Below are 20,228 nucleotides of genomic sequence, written 5' to 3'. Positions count from 1 at the left end.
GGTAGGCCTCGCCGTTGCGCAAGGCTGCAAAATCGATTCACCCATCTACGTCACGGATCAAACACCAATGCTACAACTAATCGAGGAGAATATTGTGTTAAACGAACTATCGGGCTCTGCAATCACTGCGTTACTGAACTGGGGAGACTCCGAGGCATTGAGAGAATTGCCAATGCATCCCGAAGTCATACTCGCTGCGGACTGCGTTTATTTCGAGCCGGCGTTCCCGTTACTCGTCTCCACCCTCGATGGGTTGATGAACGAAAATTCAGTATGCTATTTCTGTTTCAAGAAGCGTCGCAAGGCGGATCTACGATTTATTAAAATGGCTAGAAAAGTATTCGAAATCACAGAGGTCACGGAAGGCATTGACCACGTTGCCTGTAAACACCAAAGCATATTTTTGTATATATTGAAAAAGAAGCCACAGCCGGCCAGCAAAAATAATACACTGTCTGAAAGCACGTAACCAGCTTCATTCGTCAATTGACATACCTCCAGGGCCCTATAGTTTTAATGCTTGCTGGGTTGTGGATTTCTCATTTGTAGAAACCTTTTGTCCCCGCATGTCCGTAAGAGACCCGTCTTTTCCAATGATTTTCACTCCACCCTTTCCAAGGTTCGACACCAGCTGTTGTTTCTTTGCAGCAGCGCTATTTTGATTCTCGAGCGCTTGCAGCGTCTTCTTCCGCTTCTTTTGCTTCTCGCGCCGTCTATGCCGAAGCTTCTCTTCCCGTGACATCTCGTCCCTAGCAACCGCGGCACCGCTCTTCGTCATCAATTCTCCACTGCGATCCTTATCCCCCGGAGCGTAGACCTCCTGTGGTGCAAGAGTTCCAGCGGCACCTAAACCATCTCCACCGGAAGGTCGAACATCCTCCATGACAATAGTGTCGACATCCGCAACCACACGGATGTTGGCAGATGGCTGTTTGGGCCGGAAATGCATATTCGAAAGGGTGTCCAATTGAGAACAAATGTTATTCCATAATTGTGTGATTTCATCCCGCTCCTTTTGCAGTTTCTCATCTTTCTTGCTAACAAAGTTTTTATCAGTTGCTTGTAAATGGTCAACCTCGTAGAGCTCTGCTAGGCTCTGTTGGGGTTTCGTTTCATCCAAAACGAATTTGCTTCTTGCCTCCTTATAGTCACCAAGCCCAGGCGGTGGTCTTCGAATGATATCATCGAACTCTTTGGCAACGATCCTTCGTTTGATAAGTGCTTCGATGTCGTCTGTGATTTCTGCTGTAATAACCGGGACTGGTTTCCCAACCCGCTCGAAATCCAAATCCTCCTCAATTAGCGAATTAAGTGGCCTATCCGCCGCTCTAGCTTCACCAGTCAGAGTCCACTCCTTGTGGGCGACATTAGCTGCTTCTAGTCGGCGAATTTCATCCGTAATCTTGTTCCGCGCCTTCTCATGAGTCGACTGGTTAGTTTCGGCAGCTTTGCCTTTGCTCTTTGAATTCTCATTGTCATCAAACTCGGAGTCTTCATCATCAAACAGATCGCGGTGGACATCCGCCATGGCTCGATCAATATCCGCGTCGAGGTCATCGTCAGATGGTTTAGATTTTTCCTTGGATACGTGCTTGTTCTTGATATGTTCGGAGGCAGGTGGATTGAAGAATTGGTCGTAGGTCGCGTTTCGTGCATCATCCTCAGGGTCACTATCAATGTCCCCATCATCGAGTCTTTCTTCTTGTTCGTCCTCCTCATTTAAATCCGATTCGGCGTCGCCGAGTAAGAAAGGATCACCTTCCCAATCAATTTCCTCCTCGTCACTGCCAACCTTGTCGTCTCTAGCCCGCTTGGTATCCAGGTCTTCGAAAAGCATTGATTGCTTGTTGAACTCGTCGATCGAGAAAAACCCATCATTTAAGCCGTGGCGATCTTGGACAAAAGATGCTGGTTGCCTTTTGCTGGCAGCATTGTCGTCATCCTCTAAGCCATCCACCTCAATTGAACCCTGCGAGTCGGCTTCTTCGAATTGTTCATTCTCCTCCTCGTCTTCTTTTTCCTCAAGGAAACCTGACGTATCCTCCATATCTTCGTCACCATCCGATTCGCCTGAAATATCACCCTCACTTATGTCTTCAATTTCTGAGCCCGAGCCTGAGGCGCTGTTACTACCAGTGCTGTCATTTTCTTGACCCAAATTTTGCGATATATCAGCAGCATGTTGTCGGGTAAGCTCCGATGAAGCCTTCAATACTCGTTGCGTTTGTTCCCACACTTGCCGCACATTGAATCCATCTACATGTACCTCACGAAGCTGCAACTTTTTCGAACTGGGGCCCGACACATTCTCGTTTCGTTTCCGTTTCTGCCCGCTTTGAAGAAGCTGTTCTTTCTGCTGAAGTTGGGCTGTGTTCGAGGCTAGAGAATCGAGATAATGTTTCAGGGCGGCCGTTGACTGGGCGAAGAGAAGGGCGGACGGTCCGAGGAAATCTTCCGGTTTCGACGAAAGGATCTCTGTAATCGGCGCTATGGCCATGGAGTCAAAAGCGGAGGTTTGTGCAGATGGAGGCGATTCCATTTTGAAGGCTTTCTACACGAATTTTCGACTATAAAACTCAGTGCAGAAGCTGAGGAAATAGTAGCGCGTCGAGGTGAGAGAGCTATAGTGGCTGCAATTAAGTAGAGGTATAAGTCATCAAAACGGGAATATGAATTTCTTCTAGCGAATAGACTCCTGCAACCGCTGCAAGCCACTGGCTCCAAATCCAAGGCCCTGCGTTTTGCGAAACTGATCCCTCAAAAGCTTTAGCCAAATTGTTTCCAGTACGGAATATTCAAAATTCTGAGAGGGAAATTGATCTTCCGCTCCGGCTTGGCGAGTGGGTATCTGGAATACGCTCAATAGAGCAACGCATAGCATTTCAGCACTCAAGACTACCTGATAGAAGCATTTACAATTCGATCAGATGAATACAGCTACTGAATGGACTTTGGGTCGAGGCTTAAATCGGATCCAAACCATGTATCGCGCTGTAGTCAATTGGAATGTGTGATTACGAGCGATTTGAAAGCATACAGGGTAGTTCACGTTCCATAGAGAGGACGCAAAATCACAAGTTAGAATAGCGAGATCAATAAAGGGAATTGATTTTCAAGTGGTTGTTTTGATAGCAAAACCTGTACAGTATATTCAGAGTCTATTGAGTCGCAAACGGGGGCGGTTTGATTGGCGGGAGGTTATACGAAAGTTCGGCACGGATATCTAGCAGAGCGTTAGCAGCTGAAGAGCGTTCATGTAATATCCAGAGGACATACTTGGATGGATATGCTTGTTCTTCACCCTTGGGATATCTCGCACTGCGATTGAGGTTGGCCGGGAATGGAGGAAGTCCATTAGGGCCTAATACACGCGCGGGGCTGTTTCCTTTCTCGGAGAAGAATGCCGCCAGGCCACGTTCTTCACCCTCCTGTTTAATCTCGACCAATTGCTGCTTGCCAGCATCGCCGGGAAGAAGTGCCTGTTCGTTCGGTTCGGCTTTGCTTCCCACCGCGAGGAGTCCGACAACATCGGCCTGGCTTAACACACTAGGCTGTGGGTAGTTCCTTCTCGCATCTCGTTTCCAATATGGATTATCTGCGATATCGCCAGCAGGAATGGTTACCGGGTCGGTGTACGATTGTGGTGGAAGGGCTCCGGGGGTGGGGTTTCGGAACTGGGCGTTGATGGGAATACCGGTGGAGCGATTTGGGTCGACAGAGAGGAGACGCCGAAGCTTTTCCCATATACCATACGATTGGACTGTGTATTTCTATATGATCGTGGATTAGCGATTGCTCGTTCGTGGAGCCGATTATGGTGGTGGTTAATTACCTCACCAACGGGAACAACACCCCCTGCAGCTCTTGCCGCTCTGAGCACTCTTGTAGGTCTCATGTTGCTCACAGGCTCCTGGCTGAGCTGTTGTAGCCTCTGAGCAGTTCCTCGTAAACTGAAATGGAATCGAAGCGCAGTTGCAAGCCAGATTCGCTCGTTCCAACCAGCCTTGGCGTCGACTGGACGTAAGGGAGCAGCACGTGACCTACTAACTAGCCCAACTAGGTTAGATTGCATCTTTTCCAAGTCCGTGTCGTGATGCAAAAGATATTCCGCTCCGATGAACCCTTGATCTCGGATCTCAGAGCGACATTGATATTCTTCACGTACTCCACCTGTAGCCTTTCATACGATTTATGACCTCCTGTTGAAAGGGCAAAACGTATTCGTCTCCGGGCAAAAAAGTAATTATCGGGTTGCTAAGCCCCGGGCAACGAAACGTCTACAAGGCCTATGTTGAGGAGACGTCCACTCGGTGCGTTTTGATATTAGTAAACTACTTTCAATGCCTTGGTCTAATATTGTTTCTAGGATTATGCTGAAGACTGAAGACCATCCAGCTCTATATCGACGGGAGGTCAACGTTTACCGGCTCGAGTGCGTTCAACGGTCCCCTTACATCCTTTCCCTGAGGAAGTTAAGAACCTCCAAAGACCGAGTTTTGCACCCCAGGAGAAAATAATCAGAAAATCAGCTCCATCTCAGTCTCTTGTTTCGCCAAGTCCGAAGGCAGTCTCTCGTTTTGCTCGACCAGAGTGCCTAAAAGAGCGAAACGACCGGGGTTTTGCTAAACCTTGATCTATACGGATTGGGGTGAATGCAGCCGAGTGCTAGACCGCCTCCGTGCCCTGGAGCATTGCCTGGGATTTTGCTCTCGTACGCAACGTTATATCCCATGCTCTCCAATTCAATTGGTAAGTTGGCTTTATCGTCGACCTTCATTAAGGCTTACCATGCAACTCAGGGGTACCTCAGAAAAAAGACAACACAAGGAAGAGTACTGATATGATGTTGATCGAAGTAAACCTGAACATCTCCTCTGTGTACTCAAAATAGGTCACGGTTGGCGATAGAATTCGCTCCCTCACAGGATAACGAGTACCCAGGGTGCTAGAAGGAACGGTTGCATCCTGCACTCCGGATATCCGTCGTGACCAAAAAACAGTGTCGCAAACCAGCGCCTAGATCTCTCTTCAACAAAATCAGCGATCATAGATGGTGCCGGAGACAGCAACTCAAGCGCGCATGGCAATAGTTTACGACCCAACTATTGTAAGACTCAATAATCAGTTACTACCACCGCGGCAGTCCAACGTCCGATAAGGCACGGGCTGCTAGTGCCTCAGTCTAGAAGTAGGACCTAGGCCCTGTAGTTAAGGACGCAACGCTGAGTTGTTGCCATCTTCTTGTGAAGCCGGTAATATCCAGTAAAAGACCGCATTCATTGTTTGCCAATGAGCCATATTAGTGGTAAGAGATGACCAGTAGACGGCCCAGCAAAAACAGAGGTAAAAGGTAACTAGTTAATTAGTTAATGATTCTAAGGATGTATTTGGCCATCTGTCGGCTAAATATCAATAAAGTCGAATGTACAGAGTCCACCCTAGCGTTGATGAAGGTAGGATTGGTCGATGGCAAGGGGGCGCGAAAGATCTCTCGGCGCGTGTTGTTTTTCTGACTCCTTAGCCCAAACAGCTCTCAACACAACTTCATCTGATTTCCTACTTCGCCTTGACTCTCGTCTCTAGCTTGGTGATAGACGCAATTGTTGTACTTCGTATTTATCTTGATAAACCTTGATCCGTCTTCTTACTTCCCGAAAATGCCAATGGAGCTCAGAAAGCGAAAGGCTCCTGCAGAGCCCAAAGACGCGCAGGTCGCAAGGAAAAGGACCAGCACCAAAGCTTCAGCCCCAAAGGTCAAAGAATCGAAACCCAAGGCGGCGGAGACCAAGAAGAGCGCTCCAAAACCATCCAGCCTCGAAGTCCCTACGGTTGGGACTGTCCTCGATCTCGAGCAATATCAAGACGAGATACAGCTTCAAGACGGCACCGCAACTTCTCTCAAGGCGCTTCTAGAGTCTAGCAAGGACGGTGTCGTATTCTTCACGTATCCGAAAGCCTCGACTCCGGGATGTAAGTCAATCTCTTCTTGTTTGCTGCTTTGATTGATGCGCGTTTGCGCGCATGCTTGCGCCCGCAGGGAACGGGTGGTTACCATCACGCGCAATTAAAAGCGGTCGCGCGCTGCCATGTTTGAATAAATGCTCCCCAAAGCGCATGTAGATGGTTTCCAGTTTCTACGGATATGCGCATTGCTGACCATGTCCCCATCTAAAAGGCACGAGGCAAGCGTGCCTATTCCGCGACCGCTACGACAACCTGTCCTCGACTGGATTGTCGATCTACGGCTTGTCTACTGACAGCCCAAACGCCAACACCAAGTTTAAGGAGAAGCACAACCTTCCCTATCCGTTGGTCTGTGATCCATCAGCCAAACTGATCGGGCCCATCGGTCTCAAGAAGCAACCCAAGGGCACAATTCGCGGAGTCTTCGCCGTTAACAAGGCTGGCGAAGTGCTCCTCCTCAAAGCCGGAGGTCCAGAGGCTACTGTTGCTCTTGTCGAAAAGTTGGTAGCTGGGGATTCAGATGCTGACTGAATTCTCAGGGCAACAGATTGCACTTTTCTTCTTCCGAATCTTGTGCGAAGGCGTTCATGGGCCTTCGCGTGTTGGTGCAAAATACCCCAAATGCCCAGTGTTGAATGGCTTTGTATGTATTAGCAATGATGCTTGGTATATTGCGTTTCGAAATCTGATTTTGACGGAAATTGGTTGAACTGCGAATAGAATCTCGGCAGCCTAATCCTTGTATTTACTGAAAAGGATTGTCTATTAGGAGCATACTCACCAATGGGATCTAAATGTAACTTGGTCCGCTCGGGTTTTGAACGCCCAACTCCGATATTTAAGGCTGAGCAATTCCATGGATGACGACGAGAGGCACATACGTAACAAGCCGTCCCTCGAATATGTAGATGCCTGTTGGCAAATTGCGTCAAACAAGCTTACCTTCAAACGAAAGGAATATAAGTTGGGCACATTTCCCTCTAGCTGGTCATTTATATTCTGTTTGCCTTCCTGTGTGGTTCTGGATGTACGTCATTTATCTGGCTTGAGATCTCCCACCTTCATCCATCGCTGCGCTTCAGACTTTGCGAATACACTTGTGGATTGTGCCTCGCAGCAAACCCCCACCAAGGACTAGGTTCGGACTTCTTTTCGCAACAAGTCATTGCGATCGATTGCAATCATGAATATTTTCAAATTAACAAAGTGAGTTGCTGCGACAGATCCTCTCATACATACCAGTGGTTGGTGAGGCGGGGCTGACATTGACCGCAGAAAGTACCCCCAATTCCAACAAAACGAGATCTTCACTCTCCAAGATGCGTTCCAGCGATTAGATGTCGATGACAAGGGCTATCTCGATGAGGCGACCGTGATCAAAGCGACTCAACAGTCCGAAAGGCAGCCATACGATGTCGTACGGTCAGCACTGAAGGAGGTGGAGCTCGACAGCTCTCGCCGGGTTGAGCTGGAAGACTATGTTGATGTTTGTCGCGCCCTCCCTGTGATGATACCTGCGGGAACTTGACTGAGAATTTACCGGTGGCCCATAGCTTATATCGAAGCTGCGCAGCTCGAGAGACGTTGCTCCCCCCACAAGTGTCGCTCCGACTCGTGGACATGCCTCGAAAGGAAGCGTTGGCGGCAAGATCCACGTCCAGGGCTCGTCGGCAAACGTTACACATACTATCAATGAAGACGAAAGGACCGAATTTACCAGGCATATTAATGCCGTGCTTGCCGGAGATCCGGATATCGGCCACCTCCTCCCCTTTCCCACTGATACCTTCGAAATGTTCGATGAATGCAAGGACGGATTGGTACTTGCTAAGCTCATCAACGACAGTGTCCCTGATACCATCGATGAGCGTGTATTGAACAGGCCGGGAAAGAAGATTAAGCAGCTAAACGCATTCCATATGACTGAAAATAACAATATCGTAATCAATTCCGCGAAAGGTATCGGCTGTTCAGTCGTGAACATTGGAAGCGGTGATATTATCGAGGTCCGGGAGCACCTCATTCTCGGTTTAATCTGGCAGATTATCCGTCGAGGCCTTCTGGGTAAAATTGACATTAAATTGCACCCTGAATTATACCGGCTTCTTGAGGAAGACGAGACCTTGGAGCAATTCCTTCGACTTCCGCCGGAACAAATCTTACTTCGCTGGTTCAACTACCATTTGAAAAATGCAAACTGGGACAGAAGGTGAGGACCTGTCTATCAAAATCAGATATCGAATAGTTACTAAGGTGCTTGCGCAGAGTTGCAAACTTTTCGAGCGATGTCAAGGACGGCGCCAACTACACAGTGCTCCTCAATCAATTGGCACCGGACCTTTGCTCGCGGAAACCACTCCAGACCCCTGACCTCCTCCAGCGTGCAGAGCAGGTCCTCCAGAACGCGGAATCATTACAGTGTCGCAAATTCTTGACACCAACTTCGCTGGTTGCAGGTAACCCAAAGCTTAACCTGGCGTTCGTCGCAAACCTGTTCAACACGCATCCTGGTCTCGAGCCGATTACCGAGGAAGATAAACTAGAAGTGGAAGATTTCGACGCCGAAGGTGAACGTGAAGCTCGGGTTTTCACTCTCTGGCTCAATTCATTGGATGTTCAGCCCGCCGTCAATTCCCTATTTGACGATCTCAGGGATGGGACCATTCTGCTGCAAGCCTATGACAAAGTTATTCCAGGTAGTGTGAATTGGAGACACGTCAACAAACCACCAGCGCATGGCGGCGAAATGATGAAATTCAAAGCTGTTGAAAACACCAACTACGCTATCGAACTCGGAAAGCAAAACCGTTTCTCCCTCGTCGGCATCCAAGGCGCTGACATCACAGATGGCCAGAGAACGCTAACCCTCGGCTTAGTGTGGCAGCTCATGAGGAAAGACATTACCAACACTCTGTCTTCCCTTGCCAATCGTATGGGCAAACGTGAAATTACGGATGGGGAGATGATTCAATGGGCTAATGAGATGTCCCGAAAGGGAGGCAAGAGTTCGTCTATTCGAAGCTTCAAGGACCAGACAATCGGCAGTGGAATATTCCTTCTTGACGTTTTGAACGGCATGAAGAGTAGCTATGTGGACTACGAGCTTGTCACCAGCGGACGGACCGATGATGAGGCTTATGCAAATGCAAAACTCGCCATTAGTATTGCGAGAAAAATGGGGGCTACTATTTGGCTGGTTCCTGAGGATATTTGTCAAGTCCGATCTCGCCTTATCACCACGTTCATTGGTAAGTTGTTTCAGTTGAGCTTCTCCCACATTATGATATGTAAGTCTAACAACTAGTTACTAGGTTCTTTGATGGCTACCTTCGAGAAGATGTAATATATCTTCATTGTTATCGCCGCTCTCACCATGAAAAGCTAATATCGAACTTTATTGAGAGACTGATGCATATATGATTTGTTAGTAGCGTTAAGACATAACTTTTGCTGCTTTGTAGCCATCAACGATAATCTCCCATTACAACCTCTTCCATTCCCAGCCAGAAGCTCTATTTTCTATAGCACAAGATGCACGGTGTTCGTCCAATTCAGGTCCTCACTTGCGAAGCAAATTATGTAAAGCTATTCTGATTATACCCTTGGCTGCCTTTCCCACCTTTTAATGGCTTTGACAATATGTGTCTTCTATCGGTCAGCGACGGCACAGATGACTATAGGAAGTGGCAAAAAGGGCTGGCCATCCGTTCAGTCATACTTAGGCCACTCAATAAGTTTGTCAGTCCCTTTGGCTGCCTTTTGCAGTACTGATTCGTATTTGCTCGGGATCATGAGTGCTTGGTGAGGCATTGGGGTAGTAAGGGTGAGCACAGGTGAACAAGGGGATCTGAGGTTCTAGTAAATGGGATAACAATTCTGTTGGCTGACCTAAAGACTGAGAATACTAGGAGTTATGCAAGGAATGTGCTAGGAGGATCGATTGAGTATCAAGGCTCCGAGACCTCTTGAGGACAATTCTTCTCAAGAATATAGGCCGTGCCGTCTTTTTTGGCCAGTAGTGCTTCATCGTTCGGGGTTTTCTGCTGTGCTAATTGTTTGCTTGGTGGCAATACCTTGTAGAGATTATGGTCATCGGAAGTTGACAAAGCAAAAATACTTTGGCCCGCAATGGAATCTAATAATATTCAGTACCTGTTATGCTGTTATGCTGTTATGCTACATACTACTGTAAGTACGGAGTAGCTGATATTCTATTTTTATAAACATTCGGATGAGTGGAGAAAGTCAAGATGCTCAAAAATTCGGTATTCCTTAAACCTTTACGCTATCATTGGCGCGGAGCCGCTCTCCATACTTGTAGAATAGAATAGGCGCTGGGACGAATGCTAGGGCGAGGAATCCCAATAGCGTGTTCCCCCAACCGTAATGCAACGTCTTGTACATGCTTGGGCCGGCCAGCGGGAGGAAGGTGCTCGAGAGATATCGGAGAAGATTGTTTGCCCCGAGGGCAGAAGCAGCCGCTGCTGAGCCAAATAGGTCGACGAGATAAAGCTGTGCTGGCATCTTGATTGAATGAGCACCGGAAGGTATCACCTAAGAGGGCGCAGGAACTTACAATAACAAAAAAAGCCCCAAAGCCAATAAATGTGGTTCCAATGATAGGAACCATCCAGTGCACCTTGTAGTACGCAGTCCAACCATAGATGAACAGCCCAACTCCCACAAAGGGACTGAGCCAGATCATCAGTATCAAGCGATACTCAGGGCGAGGCTGCCCCACACCATCGGCTTTCATTCGAGCCGCCTCCACCCGCCCATTCAATGTGCTGAAAACCAGCATACTGGTGACCAGAGCCACGCCTAGACCCAGATAGACCAGACCTGCGGTAGAGGTTTGAAAACCATACTGGCCCTCAAAGACAGCGGTAAAGGTAGTAAGTAGGAGAAACATGAGTCCAAACACTAATGCCACGTAGAGGGAGATTACTTGCAGAATTGGGGAGCGCAACAAAAGGCTGGTGGGGCGGATCAGAGCTTGAGTCAACACTTGGCCGGGAGTCAGCGGCTTGCTGAGGCGGGAGCGGAGGTGCGGGTTGCCAGTATCAGCACGTAGCCGTGCGGCCTTGCGCTCAAGAAGCACCTTTGGGTGGGTTTCTCGCATGAAAACAAGGGCTGCAATTTCGACTGCGGCACCTAGAATCGCTAGCAGCCAAAATGTCCAGCGCCAACCTAGGTCTGCTGCCACAAAGCCTCCGATCACGGGGCCGAGTACCTTATAGAATGGACAGGTGAGTACGGCTCGTTGAAGGAAGGGATGCGAACTCACCGGCCCAGCCAATGGACCCAGACTAAACAATGCCATTGCAGTACCCCTGTTTTGCAGAGTTGTGACGTCTGCAACCGTCCCTCCGCCAAGCGCCATGGGTGTCCCGCCTGCACAGCCGGAGATGAAGCGAAAAACCATAAATTGTGCTATGTTGCGACTAAGGGCATTGCCAACCATAAAGGCAATGAACATAACATTGGCGATGTGGTAGACAGGCCGGCGACCATACACTTCACTGAGGGGGGACATGACCATGGGCCCGATGGCGATACCCAGGACAAAGAGCGTAATGGCAAGGGTGCTGACGGTGTGAGAGGTGATGTCAAATTCGGCCATCAGTTTCTCTATGCCAGGTGCACACATTGTTGGAGCCATATTCCTACCACCAAGTCAGCACTTCGCGCGAGTACCCAAGACCACAAGAGAATCCGTACGTCACCAGGGCAAGTAGAGACACCAAAACGATGTGTACCCATCGTTTCGGACTTGGCCAGTTGTGAGGGTTGGCCGGATCGTTTTTCCCGTCCCAGTCGACAATCGTGGCGTCTGGTAGACTCTCGTCCTTTAACTGATGGGACTCAAGGGAGCCTGCGGTCTTTTTGAGGCTTTGGTCTGTCTGGGACATAGTTCCGCCACCAAAATAGATAAAAACAGAAGCACAAAAAAAAGCAAGTTTCTGAGAACTGTGAGTGTTTGAGGAATGCTCAGGAAGACGCTCCCGTTTTCATAGCCTAACAGGACGGTCGTAGCATTTAAGAGCATATTCCTCCATCAGCACTAGAAGAGAGTGAGCACCCGGAAGAAAGAGGTATTAAATATAGACATCTCTGATACGATATCTCGGTCTGGTATACAGCCCGCTTGATCATGTCCGTCTTATGGCCGCGGAGGGTCGGACGGCACGACGGTCCAGCCCTGGCATGTTGGCAAAAGTACATTTTGTCAGGCTTTTAGTAAACCTAGACAGCGGAGGGCCAAATTGAAGTCCGCGGGTCATCACAGTCCCTGAAATCAGTGATGCTGTGCTGGTGCTAGTTGTTCGATGGCCCCTTTCTGAGGTTAACCTATTGGTTAGTCAGCGTTGTGCCACGTGACGTCGCGATTTCAAAGTCGCGGCTGAACGTCGTGTCATGTCGTTTCTCGTGTTAACGAGGTAAAGACGAAACGACCTCGAGAAGAGGCCAATTCCTGTGCTCCATTACTTCTGCTGGCTCACCGCTACTCTAATGCACAAATGTCTTCTGCTAGTGAGATGGGTACGCCCGTCACCACCGCTGTGTCCGAACTCCCGGCCTCCCAGCATCCACAGCCCAAATCCGGTCGACGGCGGGAAAAGCCGCAATTGTCCTGCCAACTATGCCGTCGCCGCAAGTGAGGGCAGCACCGACTTTCCGTCTAATACTATTGCGCTTTATCGCTAACGCCAACCGTTTGTGGCTTAGATTGAGGTGTGACCGCAGACGGCCCTGTTCTAGCTGTTCGTCGCGTGGTTTGACGTGCGTTTATGTGGACAGCCACGGGCCCTCTTCTTTGCTGCCCAAATTGCCGCAGCCGGCCCCAGGAGCAGGGTCGGGGCTGCACGATCGGATCGTTCAGCTTGAGCGCCTAGTCATGTCTCTAGTGCCAGGCACAAGCACCCAGGCTAACCCACTCCCTACTCCGGATTCAAGCCGAAAACCGGTGCCGGGAAGTGTTCGCGGCTCTGCAGATGTAACGGAGACAATGTCCGGGGAGACGCCAATGGATGGGCGTTCGGAGTGCGGAAGCATGCGTATGAGCGCGTCGGAACTGCGTTACGTCAGCGGAGATCACTGGGATGCCATTCTAGAGAGCATCGCTGATTTGAAGGACCATTTTGACTGTGAGGAGCGGTTGCAGCTAGCAAGCAGTCCGGATTTGCTACAGGACGATGAAAATTGCGGATCTCGACCGAGATCGCGATCGCCACACGCGCTGTTGCTTTATGGCTGCCGTCAATCATCAAAGGCTGAAATCCTTGCTGCATTACCACCCAAGCCCGCTGTGGACCGCTATATCTCTCGCTATTTTAATCATTTGGACTTAGTGTCCTCCTGTCGGTGCCACATTTATCATTTCCCCTCCGTTATATAGTATCAACAGCTAATCTGCCTATCCTCGCCCAGCTGCTGTTCATGGCCCAAGCTTTCTGCGAGAGGCAAGTAATTTGCAACTTTATCACCCTTACGAACCCGATTCGTAGAGCTAACAAGCCCACAGTATGAAGCATTCTGGGCTGATCCTTCCAGCGTACCGATCACATGGGTCGGCTTACTCTTCAGTATGATTGGCCTCGCAGTACTAGCCGCGGAGCCGCCAGACAGCATACAATGTCAAGATAAAATCAAGCAGCAGTCGCTACAACTTGATCTATATCGCGAGAAAATAGTACAGTGCCTTGTTGCAGGCGAGTACACTCGATCTGGCCCGTATGTCCTAGAAACTGTCATTAATTATGTCTATATTGAGTTCGGTATCCGGGCCGATGCGGACAAGGACACATGGTTTTTGCTCGCGCTGGAGGTCAATCTTGCTATGCGAATGGGATACCACCGCGACCCTAGTCACTTTCCGGGGATATCACCTCTTCAAGGCGAGATGAGACGCCGCCTGTGGGCGACGGTCCTAATGAGTGACGTGCTCATATCCAGCCAGATGGGGCTTCCCCGGATGATTGCGGAAAACCGGTGTGACACCGCCGAGCCTCGAAACCTGAATGATACCGACTTTGATGAGGAGACTGTTGAGCTGTGCCCATCGCGACCTGAGACAGAACATACAGCAGCCCTGGGTATCATTGCTCGAAGAAGAATGCTGATGGCATTAGGCACCATATTAGATCTCACTGCTGCAGTTAAACCCTGTAGCTATGCGGAAGTAATGCGAGTCGACGGCATTTTGCACGACGCTTTTGCTAGCATTCCGCCTCCTTTGAAGACGAAACCAATCGCGGCTAGCGTGATGGATTCCCCCCATATCATCATGTCACGTCTCTTTATTAGCCACATGTTTTATAAGGGGCAAATCATTCTGCATCGGCGGTTTCTTTACCAGAAGCCCCCCGCAGATGGAAATGATGACCCGTTCACCTATTCTCGCACAGCATGCCTTGACGCCTCACTCGGCACTTTAGATATCCAGCATATCCTAGATGAGGAAACGTGCCCTGAAGGTTTACTCCACACACTCCGCTGGCGTGTATCCTCGATCATGAACCATCAATTCCTAACCGCCACTGTGATCCTGTGTTCACTGTTACATCAAGGAAAAACCCTAAACCGTGAAGAAGAGATTATAACGGCGCTGCGGCGATCAAGAGCGATCTGGGTGCGAAAGTGTTCCGGATCTATTGAGGCGAAGAAGGCCGCCGAAACTGTCAACATTGTTCTCGCGAGAGCTGGTGAGGGTCATGGATGGGGCATCTCTCCTAGGAGCCACAACGCTAACGCGCTGATGGATGGGCGAGTCACCGGAACCCATCCAAACTCGAATACTGACAATCATGATACCAGCGCTGAGCCAGCTATTCCGGATTCTATGGGCCTTTACGAGTGTATGTCCGTCTTCATCCGTCTTAGTATCATGAGAACATTGGGCTAATTGTTGCAGCCCTTTTGGGAACTTTCCCACCACTAGATCAAACGGATCAGAATTTTCCCTTCAACCTCTATACCCAGAAGGGTGGCCCAACGGCTGATGAATGGATGTCGATGAACTGGCAAAGAACGGAGTGGTAGTTATTTCACTGTCAAAAATTGTAATTTCTTATCATTTGTCAATGCTGCATGGCGCGGTCCATCGCGAGGCCCAAGTGTCAATAACGTATTGATCACTAGCCCCCCGATGCATTCGTCGTTGAATCCCAGGCCACGATCCCTGCACTCTATCCCTGTTGGTCTTTTCTGGAGAGCTGAAGTAAACCAAGTGGTGCGTTTTCAACTACATTGGCTCTGACTGGTATGCAGTGAAAAAGGTCCTCCTGTAATGCATATCAGCGTGCATGCCAAGCCAGCGCCCATGTTATCAACTACTGGAATAAGAAGGCTAGCAATCAGACGCGTAGTAAGTCAGACTTGCAGTCGCGGTGGCACTTTGGCTGAGTGGGAGATCAACAATGTCCTGCTTTTCTATGCAGCTGCAAGGTATTGGCATGTGAGACTAAACAGCGGCCGTTAGCTTAATATGGAATTTCTTCATCAAAGGAATCAAAGCACAATATTGACATGTAGTTGATATCCCAGGCACAAAATCTTAAACGTCCTCCGTTGCCACGCTTCGATAAACCATCCCGGAACCCCCAGTCCTCAACCTCAATGGAACCTCATACATCGTATTGTAATTTATGACGCTACCATCCAGCATGGCCATTCCAGTTTCTCTCCTACCAAAATACGGACTAGGATCGCACCAAAAATCTCGACAGTTTGTGACGATCCCACGAGAGAACGGGTTCCGAGAGCGAGATGCGCGCCGATCTCCAAGGCCGTGTTGAGCCGTCGCCATGAAGGTATCCAGACCCAGCAGCTTCTTCCATTGCGCAAAGCAACCTCCATGTGCGTGGCGATGGCGTCCAGGGCCGGATGGTGGAATCGACGGATTCGGGCCCTGGCCCGTGGAATCAAGCCCGCCCAGCTCGGCAGATGTGGTTCCGGTGGTCAGAGCGGATGTTATCGCCCGCGCAGCAGGATCCGCATAATCGAACGAATGGCCTTTCATGTTCTCATATGTCGTCTGGTTTCGTGAAATTTGGACGAGTTGCACGGCGCATAGCAGCGTGATCCAGACCAGCTGAATGGCTATCCAAACCGTAAGGATGATGGTAAAGGTATCTCGCTTCACCATGCTGCATAGTGACGATGACAGAATATTACATTCAGAATCTGGGGGTGAAGGTAGCGACTCGAGGTCTACAGTCCGGATTAGCTTTAAATCAGGATCGCCAACACGGAGACTTACAATTGAATACGAGCCGAATGAAAATTATGATGCCGACTTCCATATTAAAAATATACAAAACGAAATGCCGGAGATTATTGGTCCCAACGCAGTTGTCAATCCAGGGACAATGACTATATTGAGTCAGTCAATGCCATAAGTAGGTGGACAGATATACCCACTGGTCATGCTTCGAAACGCAACGCTTGCAACGCCGACAATGCTTGCTTCTCAGAGGTTTCCTATTCATGCAAAACACACAAAAGTTGTCCTCGTCAAATTGCCAGGTCTTAAATAAGTCTGATATTACATCCCGCTGCTGGTTTCGACTAGAAAGTTTAGGCACATATCCCGGATCCCCTGTCATGGACAGGGAATAGAAATAGGTCGTAAGTGAAAAGAATACCGCGAAGAAGAAATTGAGGAAGGGATCAGAAGAATAAGTATCTAGCAAAGTAAGCCATGTGTAAAATACGGATAGCCGGGCAAAGACTCACGGGGTAACACTTTCATAAGCCACCGAACACCAACCCAAAACAGCGAAGCCGCAAACACACCTGCTAGGAAAGGCTAGAAATATCGTCAGGTCTTAAGAATTAAAGCCTGTTATCGAGAGACTTACTGTTCGTTGAAGCACCCGAAATTCCACTTGACTCCGGTTCGCAACCCATTGTGCCACCCACTGCATGCCAAAAACGAAAGCAAGCGTCAACGGTACAGAGATGTAGACGGAAAATTCGCTAAGTATCCACACGGCACCAAGTATGATGGCAAACGGCCAAAGAAAGAAGAATTTAGAAACATATCGTCTCGTTCGTAGAATTGTAGCCAGTCCGAAGGGCATTTGTATCACGTCACCATTGGGCTTATATCCACATTCGCGCAATGCGCGATGCCAGAAGAAGGTTGTTTTCATCTCCTCAGCCGCAGTCGCCGGCGTCTTGCCATCCCTCGTTTTCGCAAACCGATCGGCCCCGTATTCGAGGAGTTTCTGAATGCACGGCGTCGAGCCTTTGACCAGAGCCCAATGGAGGGGCGTAAACCCTGCTTCATCAACAGCATTGACGTTGGCACCCCATCGAAGGAAGAGATCAACACAGGCCGGAAACCCTTTGTATGCGGCCCACATCAGGCCAGTATGCCCTTGGGAGTCGGTCACATCTACCGGAATTTCTTGGTGTAGGAGGAGGACGAGGAGAAAGGCATTTCCGTCAATTGTGGCCAAGTGCAATATATTATAGCCCTGGGCGTCTGTGAGAAGGGGATCGGCTCCGCGCTGTAGGAGCAGTTCGACGATATAGTAATGACATCGCTGGGCCGCCCACATCGCCGGAGTCGCAACCGATTCACCGCCTTTGGCGTTCACGTCTGCACCTGAATTAAGCAGAAACTTGCAGAGCTCATACCGATTGTTGATTGCGGCCCACTAGAAGCAGAGAAAGCAAACGGTCAGTCGTCAGCGTCGGGCCAGCTGAAGGATTGTATTATACAAACGTGTAATGGCGTGATGTCTTCCGCATCTCGATATTTCGCATCGAACTTCCCACTCTCAAAGAGTTTCTGAATAGCTGGTATCTCTCCTAACCTCGCAAGCTGCATAATATCCTCTTCAATCGGCAACAGCTCCTCGCCCCCGTTGCCGGAATTGATATCCTTCAGTTCCACCGCATCGTGCCGGGCCCCGTGTTCGGGAGAATCGCCAGACCCCTTTCTGGACAAGGTCGAGGAGGAAGCGGAACTTTGCGCGGTTGTGTTCTGCGACTCTCGGTTTGAAGGTAAAGCGGACATCACTCGTGGACGATTCGGCCAAGGGACATGGACAGATCCAGGGTGTTGATTTAAAAAGTAACCAGTATTAGTTATAGCGCTGCGTGTTTCGGTCAAGGATAAGGCAAACTCATTTCGCCGCCGCAGTGACTACCAGATAGGGCTGGAGAGACAACGCGATCAGCCTTGACAGCAAAAAGGAAAACCTTGAAATCTGAGATCGAGCATGAGGCGATTCAGCCGCGAATCTCGCCAAACGTTGAGTTCATTGGCTGAGGCGCGGGCCGGCTTCGTGTTTGAGGTTCCAGCATCAAGGGTCCAAGTCTCCGGTCGCATTAATTGTGGCCTGGGCCTCAATAAGGCGTGAATGATGTGTATTACAAGAATGCAGTTCAGCAAACTGGACGTGGCACTTTATTGATTCTCTAGTTCTATTGATGTTTTATTTTTTATTTTCTCACTGGACCGCAGAAAAGCATCTCTAGTTATGTGCAACAATCCGCACAATTCTTTTTGCTGTCTAGCCAGAACGTCTGTTCGAAACTACCTTTCGATGTCACACGGGCCGTTGACATGTCCAGTGACCACTCATCGGGATTTCCATTGCACCGCTGCTGTTGGTACGGGTTCGGGGCGTTGATAAAGATGTCAACATATCGTGGCTGCCATAATTGGGCGGCCAGGGAAAGCAGTATCGCATCGATCTTGAAACAATGTAATCTCCTGGGATAAAATATCGCCGTTAATTTTGAGATCGAAGTCCATCAGATAACAGAAACAAATCTCTAGCCGGGTTAGTTCTCTCGTCGAGACACCTCCGACCATCGAGAAACGGGTATGGGAATGATGGAGGTCTTCAAGGATCTTTGTGGCAACGCGAAGACCCGAAAGCACAAGCCGGTGCGCATTGTGCGTAGTAACTGATATGATCTTTTCGACAAGGGCCATTCGAGTGATATACCAGCTCGTAGCAAGATATACAGCCGCAGACATTGGACAGTATTGATGTAATCTAAGTAGGTACTCCCTCAGAGAAATTCCCGGTGCCTTTTTCGTGGAGAATTTCCTGACTAGTACCTCGTCGCGTATGGCACTGTGCTCCTCTTTGTCCGTGCTCTCGTCTGATAACCGCCTTTGTAGGATTGGGGTGCAATGTATATCCCGGCTGATGGTGATTATCGAAGTCACATGCAGGCAGAGTATGGTTAATGCTTCAATCGGTAGAAGAATGGTACTGCCAGTATTTGAGGCGGCTACCACTGGAACTGCTTCGCTGCTTTCTCCAGGGATATTGATATTTTCGGTCATGGTAGGAAGCGAAGGCTAGTGTGGCCGTGAGAATTGCGCCGTCTGTCGAGGTAGCATGGCACGGAAAGCGGAAGGTTCGACGGCATGTATTACATTAGTAGGTCGTTGTAACGCGCCCTGCCAGTCTAAAAGAGGGAAATCCCTCTCAAATGTGCCTCAAGGCCGGAGGTGAATCGGTGGTCAAGTTCAGGTAGCCAGGTGTTGCAGGGGATCATGGAGGGAAATGAAAACGGCGTTGATGTCAAAATGCTGTCGTTGCATCTGGCGGGACCCTGTGAAAGAGGGCAACCAGGGGAGGTTGATTCCTACCTAGACTTACCGTTCTGTTCCTCCGGGATGGCTGCCTGACAGCAATTTATATTGCACTCGGGAGGCTGCACCAAATCGACGATCACGTGAAAAATACTGCCCTTGGTATCCGTATCGACTTGTTATCAGCTTCGATTCCGTACATACATAGGTAGGCAGACTACACGCATCGGCCTTTCTCACGGATTCCGGCCAATATACCCTAATTCAGGAAAAAATCCTTCGCCATGTTCAGAGCAGGAGCAAGTGGAATGATTCCAACCATGTTCTTTCCTGGTGGCAGGTCTCGGACTTGCTGTCAGGCAGTTCGAACCGTCGGATCTCATAATTCATGTCACTGCACGATCACTCGAATAGTGGTCCACGCTACTTGATACCTTCTGGCTGAACAAGCACGCCAACGGCAATCAAGATGGCTAAAGAACGGTGGCCCTCAATCTGCTTCGTGTCATTATTTTTCATCCTCGGCCCAACCGTCCTTTCTAATCCTGCCTCGTCTTTGGACTTTCTGGCTCTCGATGAGTCGTCTACCTCTTCCCTGCTATCAGACCAGAGAGAGCAAAGTATGCCATTCGCAGAATATGAATGGGAACATGCTTTTGGGAAGCTCAATGAATATCTTGACTCAATGGCGGACGAA

The 20,228-nt window shown here is 49.3% G+C and overlaps 8 protein-coding genes across 8 annotated transcripts; 3 read left to right on the top strand and 5 right to left on the bottom strand.

Annotated features, from left to right (window-relative positions):
• Nucleotides 1-505: 505 nt before the first annotated feature.
• On the bottom strand, nucleotides 506-2,539 carry UREG_00920 (uncharacterized protein; the record flags this gene model as incomplete). The annotated part of the gene is made up of 1 exon (XM_002541359.1): nucleotides 506-2,539. The coding sequence occupies one exon, from the start codon at nucleotides 2,537-2,539 to the stop codon at nucleotides 506-508; it is 2,034 nt and encodes a 677-aa protein (XP_002541405.1).
• A 659-nt stretch (nucleotides 2,540-3,198) lies between these two features.
• UREG_00919 (uncharacterized protein) lies at nucleotides 3,199-3,895 on the bottom strand (the record flags this gene model as incomplete). The annotated part of the gene is made up of 3 exons (XM_002541358.1): nucleotides 3,199-3,223; nucleotides 3,277-3,770; nucleotides 3,833-3,895. The coding sequence occupies 3 exons, from the start codon at nucleotides 3,893-3,895 to the stop codon at nucleotides 3,199-3,201; spliced, it is 582 nt and encodes a 193-aa protein (XP_002541404.1).
• A 1,762-nt stretch (nucleotides 3,896-5,657) lies between these two features.
• UREG_00918 (uncharacterized protein) lies at nucleotides 5,658-6,495 on the top strand (the record flags this gene model as incomplete). Its single annotated transcript, XM_002541357.1, has 2 exons — nucleotides 5,658-5,970; nucleotides 6,176-6,495. The coding sequence occupies 2 exons, from the start codon at nucleotides 5,658-5,660 to the stop codon at nucleotides 6,493-6,495; spliced, it is 633 nt and encodes a 210-aa protein (XP_002541403.1).
• A 652-nt stretch (nucleotides 6,496-7,147) lies between these two features.
• UREG_00917 (fimbrin) lies at nucleotides 7,148-9,307 on the top strand (the record flags this gene model as incomplete). Its single annotated transcript, XM_002541356.1, has 5 exons — nucleotides 7,148-7,170; nucleotides 7,240-7,450; nucleotides 7,518-8,173; nucleotides 8,230-9,212; nucleotides 9,276-9,307. 5 exons carry the CDS (start codon nucleotides 7,148-7,150, stop codon nucleotides 9,305-9,307), a joined length of 1,905 nt encoding a protein of 634 aa, XP_002541402.1.
• Nucleotides 9,308-10,236: 929 nt separating this feature from the next.
• UREG_00916 (uncharacterized protein) lies at nucleotides 10,237-11,876 on the bottom strand (the record flags this gene model as incomplete). Its single annotated transcript, XM_002541355.1, has 4 exons — nucleotides 10,237-10,518; nucleotides 10,541-11,197; nucleotides 11,252-11,630; nucleotides 11,686-11,876. The coding sequence occupies 4 exons, from the start codon at nucleotides 11,874-11,876 to the stop codon at nucleotides 10,237-10,239; spliced, it is 1,509 nt and encodes a 502-aa protein (XP_002541401.1).
• Nucleotides 11,877-13,404: 1,528 nt separating this feature from the next.
• On the top strand, nucleotides 13,405-14,869 carry UREG_00915 (uncharacterized protein; the record flags this gene model as incomplete). The annotated part of the gene is made up of 2 exons (XM_002541354.1): nucleotides 13,405-13,431; nucleotides 13,490-14,869. The coding sequence occupies 2 exons, from the start codon at nucleotides 13,405-13,407 to the stop codon at nucleotides 14,867-14,869; spliced, it is 1,407 nt and encodes a 468-aa protein (XP_002541400.1).
• A 651-nt stretch (nucleotides 14,870-15,520) lies between these two features.
• On the bottom strand, nucleotides 15,521-17,992 carry UREG_00914 (palmitoyltransferase akr1; the record flags this gene model as incomplete). The annotated part of the gene is made up of 6 exons (XM_002541353.1): nucleotides 15,521-16,176; nucleotides 16,282-16,338; nucleotides 16,466-16,651; nucleotides 16,702-16,774; nucleotides 16,827-17,578; nucleotides 17,695-17,992. The coding sequence occupies 6 exons, from the start codon at nucleotides 17,990-17,992 to the stop codon at nucleotides 15,521-15,523; spliced, it is 2,022 nt and encodes a 673-aa protein (XP_002541399.1).
• Nucleotides 17,993-18,619: 627 nt separating this feature from the next.
• UREG_00913 (uncharacterized protein) lies at nucleotides 18,620-19,279 on the bottom strand (the record flags this gene model as incomplete). Its single annotated transcript, XM_002541352.1, has 1 exon — nucleotides 18,620-19,279. The coding sequence occupies one exon, from the start codon at nucleotides 19,277-19,279 to the stop codon at nucleotides 18,620-18,622; it is 660 nt and encodes a 219-aa protein (XP_002541398.1).
• Nucleotides 19,280-20,228: the final 949 nt, after the last annotated feature.

This window comes from Uncinocarpus reesii, genomic scaffold, assembly GCF_000003515.1.
Source record: "Uncinocarpus reesii 1704 scaffold_1 genomic scaffold, whole genome shotgun sequence".
Lineage (NCBI taxonomy): Eukaryota > Fungi > Ascomycota > Eurotiomycetes > Onygenales > Onygenaceae > Uncinocarpus > Uncinocarpus reesii.
Note: the sequence above shows the minus strand (reverse complement) of the source record. Positions and strands in the feature narration are given on the sequence as shown.